General features: G+C 49.2%; 1 protein-coding gene across 2 annotated transcripts in view; it reads left to right on the top strand.

Annotated features, from left to right (window-relative positions):
- The window catches only part of NT5E (5'-nucleotidase ecto), a 45,306-nt gene that overhangs the window by 31,648 nt on the left and 2,033 nt on the right, over positions 1 to 11,625 (top strand). The window contains exons 4-8 of one of the 2 annotated variants that reach the window (XM_007467326.1): positions 4,302 to 4,499; positions 5,416 to 5,570; positions 7,198 to 7,303; positions 8,099 to 8,248; positions 9,549 to 9,749. In XM_007467326.1, coding sequence (XP_007467388.1) covers positions 4,302 to 4,499; positions 5,416 to 5,570; positions 7,198 to 7,303; positions 8,099 to 8,248; positions 9,549 to 9,749 — 810 coding nt within the window. The remainder of the gene's footprint in view (positions 1 to 4,301; positions 4,500 to 5,415; positions 5,571 to 7,197; positions 7,304 to 8,098; positions 8,249 to 9,548; positions 9,750 to 11,625) is intronic. The other variant, XM_007467327.1, reaches the window with a different exon arrangement.

The raw sequence follows: 11,625 nt of genomic DNA, 5'->3' as shown, positions 1-11,625 counted from the left end.
CAAAAACGAAAAAAAAAAAAAAAAAAAAAAGACAGATATGTGGCTCTGTGTGTGGAGAGACGATCTGGGGCGTGAGCCTCTGTGGCTGAATAGAGTGCTGTGGGAACTCTGAAGCCCTGGATTGCTTTCTTTGCCAGTGGTTTTCTGGGGTTGCCAAGTGCACAGGAAGCAGAGAGGGCCCAGCTGTGGGGAACGCAGGCTGGAGCCAAACTAGACTGGCTATTGTCTCAGCCACTTGGGAAACGTCCTCCTTGTCTCCGATTAAGTCCATCCGAGATGAAGATGACACATCTTTTGTTCTAACAAACGGCATATCAAGGCCACTCAGCACCGGAGAAAGTCCCCTGTCCTACAGGAGCTGGGGTTGGTGGCTCCTATTTGTAAAGAGCAAGCTGATCTGATGAGGCATCTGACCCCATAGTTCGATTCCGAATTTTTACGTTCTGTTTAAACTCAGATATATTTATGGAAGGCAGAAAAAATAAAGGCTAAAGAAGTCAGGCTTGCCCTTCTCTTGGGTTTCCAGGAATCTGCCAGACCTCTTTCTGAAACAGATGTAGGGCCTGTTCCTCCTGGACGAGTTGTTGTGCGCCACCTTGTGGATATAATGGGAACTGCACGTTGCCAGGCTTCTCTGGGCTCAGAAGGGGAGCCACCTTCCCTAACCGTGCCCAGCTGAGAAGGTGAGGGGACTGCCACATCCCCGTCCTCTGAAGTAAAGGCCAGGCTCCAAGTCTGTCCAAGGACCACCACAAAACGGAATGCTACTCTCCAATGCATCAGACCATCTATGGCAGTCACCACCACCATCTGCCGCCCACCCGTAAGCCTGTGCAAATGGAGATGGGACACGGCCTGCACTGGATCTCAAGTCCGTGCTTTTGTAGAAATAAAATTCCAAGGCTTTCTTCTTTATCCAGAGGAAGCAAGACAATGGGAAATTAAGATTGGCCACAGCTATGAATATTTCCTGCTGGTGAAATGTTGGTATTTGCAGCACTTCTGCTCTGTGGTTACTGAGCTAAAGGGGCTGCTTTTGGCTCAGGCGCAAGGCAGGACTGGGTTTTTCGTAAACCCAGGTGTACAGCATAATGTCTTCAGTGAAAAGGGAAGCCCAGACACAGCTTGGGGCACAAAGGTGCAGCCCCTGGGCTTGCACCTGCTTTGGTGAGTGCCCTTTGGAAACCAGCTCTTGCAGGCTCTCTGAGAACAGCACGTCGTAGGCTGTGTTGGGCGGTGGAGAGAACATAAGTTCCAGTGCCTCACAGCCCTGCTTTTCAACCCACCCTCCTTCACATACCAGCTGCGTGACCATGGACGCATGCCTGTGACAACTGGTCTTCCGGTCTACAGTGTGGGGATAATAATAGGAGCTGCCTCGTGGGATTGCTGGAAGATTAAATGAGATCTAGCCCGGGGCTGGCTCCTGGCTGAGTTTCATAACTGGTCCAATGAGGAACCAACACAAGCTGAAGTTCTCCGGCCTCTCAGTGAACATCTAATAGGAAGCGCTGGTAGTGGGTGTGCGGAGGGAGGTGATAGAAATAGTAGTGGGTCAAGGGTATCTGTTCTATAGTCTCTGACTCAGAACAGCCCAGATGAGATCCCGCTCTCACCGGAGGTGAGATGGGAAGTACAGGGCACCCATAGGAGGGGTGCAGTTGCAGAACTGAAACGTGCCAGGTGATCAGAGCCCAGGGCTCATGCTCCGAGTGCCGGGCTCCCACCCTCACACGGCGTGTGTCCGGGAGGCCGTGCTGGGATGGGACCCAGCCTCTGGCTCCCCTTTGACATAAGGGGCTCCCAGGCTCTCCCCAGAGCTCCCCTTTGAGGCAGAACTCAGCAGAACCCGGCAGGTCTGCGGTCTGGCTGGGGCAGGAGGTGTGTGTGCCGGTCGACCGCCCCGGTGAATGTGGCTCTTCCTTAAGGCACCCGAGGGGACACAGAACTCAGCAACAAAACCTAAGAATGAAAAAAAAAAAAACCTAAGGATGGCCTTTTGTCATTTCTATTTTTTATTGAGTATAATTGATTTACAATGTTGTGTTAATTTCTTGTCATTTCTGCTGATCTTCCACTAAAGAGTCTAAGCTCTGGAGTGTGTGTCTAGGGTTTCTAGAGGTTGCCATTCCCTCATGGGGGAAAGAAATACACATTTATTGAGTATCTATTATGTGCCAGGCAGTCTGCAATAGAGTTTTGTTTTGTTTTAATTTGGCTGTGCTAGGTCTTAGTTGCGGCATACAGGATCTTCAGTTGTGACATGCGAACACTTAGTTGTGACACGTGGGATCTAGTTCCTTGACCAGGGATCAAACCCGGTCCCTCTGCATTGGGAACACGGAGTCTTAGCCACTGAACCACCAGGGAAGTCCCAGCAAGAGAGTTTAAATGTTTAATCCTCTCAAGATTCCTGTGAAATAGGAATTGTTATTTTGCCTTTTTTTTTCTTTTCTTTTATTTGCTTTTTTTTTTTTTTTTTTTTTTTTTTTTTTTTTTTTTTTTTTTTTTTTGCAGCATTTATTCCCGGGAAATAAGTTTTTGTTTTCTTCAGTTTTTTCTGGGGTATCTTTTTGTTCTGTGCAACCTCCTCTTCTGGTTTAGTAACAGTCTGTTCTTTTTCACGAAGGATCATCTCAGTGTGGCAGGGAGAGCTTGTGTTGATCCGACCACAAGCTCTGTAAATCCTGCATTGCATCTTGGGGGCTTTGTTCACTTGAACACGCTCATGACCAGAGAATCTACATCTAAGCCCTTAAGCTCAGCATTACTCTCTGCATTTTTGAGAGTGTGCAGTAACAATTCAGCACCTTTTGGGGGCCACCGACCCTGCATCCGGCCCCACTGTTTGGCCTGGGCGCACCTACCAACTCCACCATTGGAATGACGGAATGGCACACATTGCTTCTGTAAAGTGACATCATTCAGATACTTGGTGGCTTTTGGCCTGGGCAGTTTCACGAGTGTCCTTAAAGTGAACACGAAGATTTGAACCGCTTGATTTGCATGACTGTATGGGGTTTTCTGGATTTTTTTTTTTCCTTTTTTTTTTTTTTTTTTTTTTTTTTTTTTTTTTTTTTTTTTTTTTTTGCAGCATTTATTCCCGGGAAATAAGTTTTTGTTTTCTTCAGTTTTTTCTGGGGTATCTTTTTGTTCTGTGCAACCTCCTCTTCTGGTTTAGTAACAGTCTGTTCTTTTTCACGAAGGATCATCTCAGTGTGGCAGGGAGAGCTTGTGTTGATCCGACCACAAGCTCTGTAAATCCTGCATTGCATCTTGGGGGCTTTGTTCACTTGAACACGCTCATGACCAGAGAATCTACATCTAAGCCCTTAAGCTCAGCATTACTCTCTGCATTTTTGAGAGTGTGCAGTAACAATTCAGCACCTTTTGGGGGCCACCGACCCTGCATCCGGCCCCACTGTTTGGCCTGGGCGCACCTACCAACTCCACCATTGGAATGACGGAATGGCACACATTGCTTCTGTAAAGTGACATCATTCAGATACTTGGTGGCTTTTGGCCTGGGCAGTTTCACGAGTGTCCTTAAAGTGAACACGAAGATTTGAACCGCTTGATTTGCATGACTGTATGGGGTTTTCTGGGCCCAGTGAAGAGCAGACCCTTTCTAGAGGTCACCGTGAGACACTGGACCTCAGGAGTCAGCACTGCCCACAGCCTGCCTGTGCACCCACCGTCCCCCCGCCCCACTCTCGCCCGGAGCACTCCCCTGCACGTCGCAGAGGCCCGACAGCACCGGAGCGCCAAACCGGGGACTCCGACACGTTCCCCCCACACAGAAGGACTCCGCCACCAGGGAGGACTCAGTAGCCACGAGAGTCCGCCGCCCAAGGGCTTTGAAATTGGCACTGCCACGCCCAGGATGGCAGCAATAACCCGTTATTATGCCCATTTTACAGATGGGGAAACTGAAGCACGGTGAGGTGAAGTGGCTTGGCTGCTTCACCCGGCTGGTGAGATTGGAGCCAGGGTCAGGATGGAGGCGGGACAGTCTTAGCAGTGTCGCATCTTTGTATGCCACGTACCACCGGGCACGGTGCCCAGGACTTAGCAAGAGCTTAGCAACCGCTGCTGGGTTGAGAATGGAAGGATTCACGTGCCAAAAGGGCATTCAGAAACAGGGGCAGATGCCCGAGCTGGGCTCTGAAAGACCAGCTGTGTAGAGCAGCAGCTGGCAAATCGTCAGTTCAGAATTCGCAGTCACCTGGCCGGCAGCCTGCAGGCTCCCAGCCGTCCGTGAACAAGGGCCCACTTGATCAACTTTGGATCTTTCATTGCAGGCACTCCACCTTCCAAAGAGGTGCCAGCGGGGCAGTACCCATTCATAGTCACGTCCGATGACGGACGGCAGGTTCCCGTGGTCCAGGCCTATGCTTTTGGCAAATACCTAGGCTATTTGAAGGTTGAGTTTGATGAAAAAGGAAACGTCGTCACTTCACATGGAAATCCCATCCTTCTCGACAGCAGCATTCTGGAAGGTACGTGAAATTCAGGGCAGTGATCCACCAATGCAAAGATTTGGTGGCTGGATTTGTTTTTTCTTTTTTTTTTCCTTTTTTTTTTTTGGTTAATGTTTCAGGACAATGTTTTTGAAGACCTGAGCTTCTCCCTTGAGTTTACTCTACCCTCTTCATGGATAAGGAGATTTAAAACACACACGAATTGCAAAAGCCCCATGTGCTCCTCCAAGCCCTCTCAGCATCAGACACTGTGTCGCCGCCTCTCGTGTCTTTTCCAGCTTCACCCTGGCGCAGGAGAGCCACTCTCGGCCCATGTCCAGAGGAGAGCTGATTGTTGGGGCAAAGGGAGCAGTGTGCCTGGGCAAGCGGCCCAGTCTCCATGGGCTTCAGGTCATCAAATGCATGTGTGTCCTTCTTACTTTTTGATCTGGGAATCAAAACGAAAAGACATTTCATGTCATGCATTTCATACAGTGTACATGAACACCCTCCTGTGCTTCTCTCTCGCCTGCCCTTTCCTGCTTACCGTGATCAGACAGGGAAGGACAGGTGACCAGGGGCCCTGGAGAGCCAGAGCTCCCGACAGCCAGAGGGAGGGGCCGGGACCCTGTAGCCGGACGTCTCAACCCTTTATACCTGCCCTTGGGCCTCTCATTGTCTCCTCACCGCTAATGCCCTCCCCGTTGGGCCAGCAGACACTCATTCAGATGTGACAAGTTGATGCTGATTTACTTGGCACGTCTTTAAGATCCAAGCTGGGTCTTACTCCCAGGAAATGGAATAGAGGTTCCTAAGGAAATTTCCCAGTCAAAATCAAAACGTACACAAATACGGTAAAGAACTGTATACTCACGCCAGGTGAGCTGAATGACGTTTGAGCCTTTCTCCAACATTTAGGCTTTAACTGCAGGCTGCTTTGTTTGTTTTCTTCTAGATCCAAGCATAAAAGCAGACATTAACAAATGGAGGATAAAATTAGATAATTACTCGACCCAGGAATTGGGGAAAACAATTGTCTATCTGGACGGCACCACTCAGTCATGCCGCTTTCGAGAGTGCAACATGGGCAACCTGATTTGTGATGCTGTGGTGAGTGGTCCACAGGAGAGCAGGGCCCGTGCCTAGGGAGGGAGGATGCAAGGACGGACAACCTGACAGTTACAGAATTGAGGACTGTTAGAAATTAGTCCCGAGACAAACGCTTGGCGTGTAATCACACTGAGTACCTTGGGAAGGTGCCCGAACCAGACCAGTGGGCCATCCCTTTATTGCTTTACAAGAACGGCAGCCTTGGACTTCCCTGGCGGTCCAGTGGTTAAGATTCCATGCTTCTGCTGCAGGGGGTGCAGGTTCGATCCCTGGTCAGGTGAGTTCTGCGTGCTGCGCAGTGCCGCCAAACAAAAAGGACAGAAGCCTTTATTTCAAGGTGCTCATCTTAGGTGTCTGAATATTGGATGTTGCTTTCCTTTGGTAAGATGTCCTGAATCCACAAACCCTGCTCCTCCCAAGGAGTAGACATAGAATGAAATGCATCTGCCTGGGCCTAACTAGGCCAGAGTGTGTTTCACTGATCTGTCCTCTTGACCCCAGAGAACTCGGCCTTGTGTGAACCACCTTCACAAGCAAAGCAGTTATCACAAGAATAATAAGTTCCATGTTGGAGCAAGTTCTCACACCAAAAACACCCCTCTGTCCACCTGTCTGCGGGCAGCCCCCCCAGGAGGGCCGTGCCCAGCCGAGGTCTCCAGCTGAGACTCACCATGCCCAGGGGCACCCAGGAGGCCGTTCCGTTGTCTGGGCTCAGCTCGGTGCCAGGTGCCCAGTACCTGGAATGCAGCCACACTCAATAAATGTCTGCCAAGTAAATGACGACACTCACACTTTCCAAGGTGGGACAAGTGCTGGAGGCTCAGCATCGCACAGTCAGTGCGAGACAAGCAGCAAACGAGAAGCCAGAGTTGTGAATGTGCAGAGGCAGGTCTGGAAGGAAACACCCCAGGCTCTAGCAGGGCTTACCTAACAGAGAGAGAATGAGCCCCTTCTCCCGCTAAGCGTCAGGAACACTGCAGCTGTGCTGCCCTCATAGCCGCCCTGTGGCCCTGTGTCTCCCTCACCTCTTCCACCATCATTTTTCAAATGAGAATGTAATTCGTTTTATTTCTTGTAACTAAACATATGTTTTGTAAAAGAAAAGAAAGAATGAAACTGACTCTCCCCCGTCTCTCTCTCGTCTCCAAAATTGCCAATTTGGGAACTGGCTGGGGACCTAGACATGGATGCCAGGGTCCTTTGTGGCCTGAGGTCTTGAGTTGAAAGGCTTCTGGGCTCCGCCCTCAGGAGCAAATGTGGGTCCTGCCCTGGAGGAGCCCCAGGGGGAGTAGCCCCGTGGGTCAGTCTGCACAGAAGCCCCTTCCTCCTACTTCAAGTGCTGGCTTTGCTAAGGGCCCCTGGCCTGGCGGGTTGCAGGGGTCTTAGGAGAGGGGCTCAGAGCTACTGGCTACTCAAGAGTCTGACCTGGGACTGGTCACAGTATCTGAGATTTACTTCTCAGAGCCTAAAACTAGTTCTGATGAATTACACTTGAGAAAGCTCTGGGCACACACAGGAGCAGGGGAACAGCAGCTTTATTTGCCCGGTGCAGCTAACCAAGTTCCAGGCACTGACCCTAAGGAGGAAGACCCAGAATAATGAGTGTAAATTCATGCTGCTGTTGCAGATTAACAACAACCTGAGACACCCGGATGAGATGTCCTGGAACCACGTGTCCATGTGCATTTTAAACGGAGGCAGCATCCGGTCACCCATTGACGAACGGAACAATGGTATGCTCCCGGCTCCCGGCCCCCGGCCTCAGCTCAGCGTGCTGTCTGACCAGTCCCCCAGTCCCCCAAGACCCCCCCACCATGCCAGGCCCTTCGGCCACTCAAGTCAGTGCCCCCCCCGAAGGGTGCACACAGGCTTGTGTGTTCTTGGATGCATTTGCTCACAGAGGGAGCAGCAAGCCTTACTGGCACCAAGGTTTAGCTCAACTTCTGATTCACACAGCAAAACACAAATGGTTGCTGATGTATGCAAAATAGTGACGGCCTCCACCTGGGTATCTGGAAAGAGGAGGACAAAATTGCCAATCTTGGGACGTCCCTGGTCCAGTTGTTAGGACTCTGCGCTTCCCCTGCAGTGGGCACGGGTTCCATCCCTGGTCGAGGAACTAAGAGCCCACATGCCATGCGGCATGGCCAAAAAAAAAAAAAAATTGCCCATCTTAGGTGCTGGGAAAAAAGAGCTGGGTAAGTTCCTCTAGTGCATTTACAGGTATCCAGGATTATAGCATATGGTAAAACAAACCAACCATCAGATATTCGAGACACTGTTGTAGTCTTCCCTGATAACGCTGTCAAAAAGCGTCAGCCTCAGTGGTGGAGGGCACGGCCAGAGGCCTCTCGATTCCATTCTCCCCCTAAGTGTCAGGAACACTTAGATGCAGCTGTGCTGTCCTCAGAGCCTCCCTGTGCCCCGTGTCTCCTTCACCTGCTCCACCAGTCCTAAAGGACACCGGCCATGGGGTGTGCCAGTTCTCCAGCTGTTTTCCTCCTCACCTCATCTGTGACTACCCTCAGGCACAATTACCTGGGAGAACCTGGCTGCTGTGTTGCCCTTTGGAGGCACCTTTGACCTGGTCCAGTTAAAAGGCTCCACCCTGAAGAAGGCCTTCGAGCACAGCGTGTACCGCTACGGCCAGTCCACGGGGGAGTTCCTGCAGGTGGGCGGTAAGTCACCTTGCAAGGTGGGGTGGGCTTTCCTGCTGGTTGGCTTAGCTCCGCCCTTACCAGGACCTCCTGGTCAGGCCTATTCGGGTTTTCACACACCCAACACCAATGCATAGTCTTTCAATGGCCAGACCACTGGAGTAGGTCGGGGTCAAAGCCCCAAGGCCCCGAAAATGAGCACCATTTGCCAAGTCTGATTTGGACATCGGATGGTCTCTGCAGGTCAGCCGCCTTGAGGCCTAGTTTCTATTAAAATCTTAGTTGCTTCAACATTCAATATTCTTCATAAAAAAACAGAAAAGGGTTTTTTTGGTCTGTTTTTCTGTGATTGCCTGGAACCATACAGAAGTTCAAAGGAATGCAGTGTCCAGTAAGTATTAACAAGGATGATTTCTGGGCGGGGCAGTCTGGACAAGACATAGGAACTTGGCTCTGGTTCCAGCGGGACCTGGGGCAAGCCCTCAGCCTCTCGGAGCACAGTGAGAAAATGGGCCAGCTTATCTCATGGATTGCAGTGAAAACGGAAGGAAAACAAATGCTTCCCAAATTGTCATGGACTTTTGAAATGCTTTCGTCAATAATTAAGTCCACAGTCCAATGAATTCAACTTTAAATTAATATGAATAATCTTGTTTGACTCTGACTCCACATTCTGGCCTCAGTTTCCGGCCTGTAGATAGCGGGCCGCACCTGAGGGCTGTGATTGCTTTGTGAAGTCTTCCCTCTGCAGGGCACTCCGCTGCTGGGATCGAGGGGCTGCAGAGTGTGGTGGGGTCCAGGCTGCTGCCTGTGCGGTAGCCCAGATATTCTGCGTTTTCCAGGACAGAGTGGAGGGAACACCGGGGCTCTGGTGCCCCAGCACAGTGCTGGGTAGTCGTTATGTTTTGTGAAAGTCACCCAAGCCCAAATTATTAACATCTCTTAGTCATCAAGATGGTACAAGGTTCTGTGACTGTCATCTGTTCCTCATTTTCCAGAGCCACTGAACCAAGTTGCTGGACCAATTAACTCAGGATTTTAAAAAGGTCTGTTTTCTCCCTGCAGAGTCACCTCTCGCCCACTCTGGGCCAGAGCCAGAGTTCCTCCCGGGGGTTCTCAGACCTCCCAGAAGGACTCAAGGACGAACCTAACCAGATAGGGTAGCTGCAATGTCACCTCAGCTCTCTTGCTGAAATTTCACTCAAGCTCAAACTAAATGAAAACTAAGCCCAGTGCCCCAATTCCAGATTTGGCCCTTTCTTAGAAAACAGAAATTTCCCTTTGGATCCAGTGAAAACATACAGGCTCATTTCTTTTCTAGGAATTCACGTGGTGTACGATCTTTCCCGAAACCCCGGGGACAGAGTGGTCAAATTAGAGGTCCTTTGCACCCAGTGTCGTGTGCCCAGTTACGAGCCCCTCAGAATGGATGAGGTGTACAAGGTGATCCTCCCGAACTTCCTTGCCAATGGTGGGGATGGATTCCGGATGATAAAAGACGAAGTGTTAAGACATGACTCTGGTAAGCACAAGTGTCTCCACCCCTCCCTAGCCCAGAGGTACCCGAGAACAGAACTGGTCCCAAGAGGGGAGCTACGCATGATGCTCGGAGGGCAAAGCCAGAAATCCAGATGCATCCCCACAAAGCGCTTCCTGCTTTGTTTGTTGGGAAACAGCAGCACAGCCTGGGGGAATACTGCCCCGCCTCTCGCCAGCACACGTACCCATCCACTCAAGCCCAGGGAAAAACATTTTTACATAAAATGTGTTTTAAAACTCTTTTAAGTACACATAAGCAGCTATTTAAATTGTGAAATATCAATCAGTGTGGCACTTACAGAAAAACCAGACTTCTAGAACTTTAGGCTGGATGTGGGAAACCATATTAAATCATCTAAACTTTCTTGAAGAAGCTTTTAGTGTAAACAGGTCAGGTAGGCGTGGATGGGATATGTCCCCTGCCCCGTTCTGCTCAGTGGGTTGCAGCAAATTATAGGAACCACCACACTTGACCCCAGGTGATATTTCCAGCAGCAGTGAGGGTCATTATACCCCCTGCTCATTTTTAAAAATCCAATCGAGAACCACCTCCTATGCATAGAGTCCACTGCCAATACACTACCCCTTCCTGTTCTCCAGGGCAGAAACTAGTGTGTTTACAAGACACGTGCACAGCTTCCCTGCATCTGTCTCCAGCAAGGAGCTCAGCCAGGTTCCTCTTCAGCCTTACAGAGGACCGCCATTTTCACTGTGTATCCCAAGGAGGGTGAAGGACAGATCCAGGGCAAAGGAGACAGCCCTTCCTGGGAGGAAAGGCGCCAGGCACTTCCACCCATCCCATGATAGGAAGTGGAAAGGCAGGCTTAAAAGGTGTCCTCTCGAGCCCTGCATGAAACAAAGTTGATGACTGTGCATCACCCAAGGCCAGACTGATGGGTGTTGGAGAGAAGGACCTTACATAGAAGAAGGCTGCGGAAGCCTGAGCCCTAAGGCTTCTCAACCCTGGCTATTCATTAGAATCACTTGGGGAGCATTTTAAATTAAATACCAATGCACTGGTCCCAACTTTTAAGAGATTCTGATTTACCTGGGTGGGGCAAAAGTCTCTTCCAGTGATTCTAATGTACACCCAGGGGTGAGAACCACTGCAGAGAGAAGAGTTCTTTTTTAAGTATTATATTGATAGTAATATATTGTTTTTATTGAGGTATAATTGACATATAACATTATATTAGTTTCAGGTGTACAACATAATGATTCGACATTTGTATACATTGCAAAATGCTCACCACAATAAGTCTAGTTAATATCTGTCACCTCACATAATCAGAAAAAAAAATTTTTTTTCTTGTAATAAGGATTTTTAAGATCTACCCTCGTAGCATCTTTCAAATATGCAATACAGTATTAGTAACTATATTCACTATGCTGTACATTACATCCCCAGGGCTTATTTTTTTTAATAACTGGAAGTCTGTAATAACTTTTGACCCCTTTCACCCATTGTGCATCCTCACCCACCCGACTACCCCTGCCTCTGGCAACCACCAGTCCGTTCTCTGTATCTGAGCTTGCTTTTATTGTCGAATTCCACATAAATGAGATCATATGGTATTCCTTTCTCTGAATTATTTCACTTAGCATAATGTCCCCAAGGTCCATCCCTGTTGTTGCAAATGGCAAGAGGCCATTTTTTTATGGCTGAAGAGTATTCCATTGTGTGTGTGTGTGTGTGTGTGTGTATATATATATATATATATATATATATATATATATATATATATATCACATCTTCTTTATCCATTCTTCCACTGATGGACACTCATTTCCTTATCTTGGCTATTGTAAATAATGTTGCAATGAACATGGCGGGGGGGGGGGGCGATATTTTTTTTAAT

Source organism: Lipotes vexillifer, unplaced genomic scaffold (genome assembly GCF_000442215.2).
Source record: "Lipotes vexillifer unplaced genomic scaffold, Lipotes_vexillifer_v1.1 scaffold554, whole genome shotgun sequence".
Lineage (NCBI taxonomy): Eukaryota > Metazoa > Chordata > Mammalia > Artiodactyla > Lipotidae > Lipotes > Lipotes vexillifer.
The sequence above is the reverse complement of the archived record's forward strand: the minus strand, read 5'-3'. Positions and strand labels throughout refer to the sequence as shown.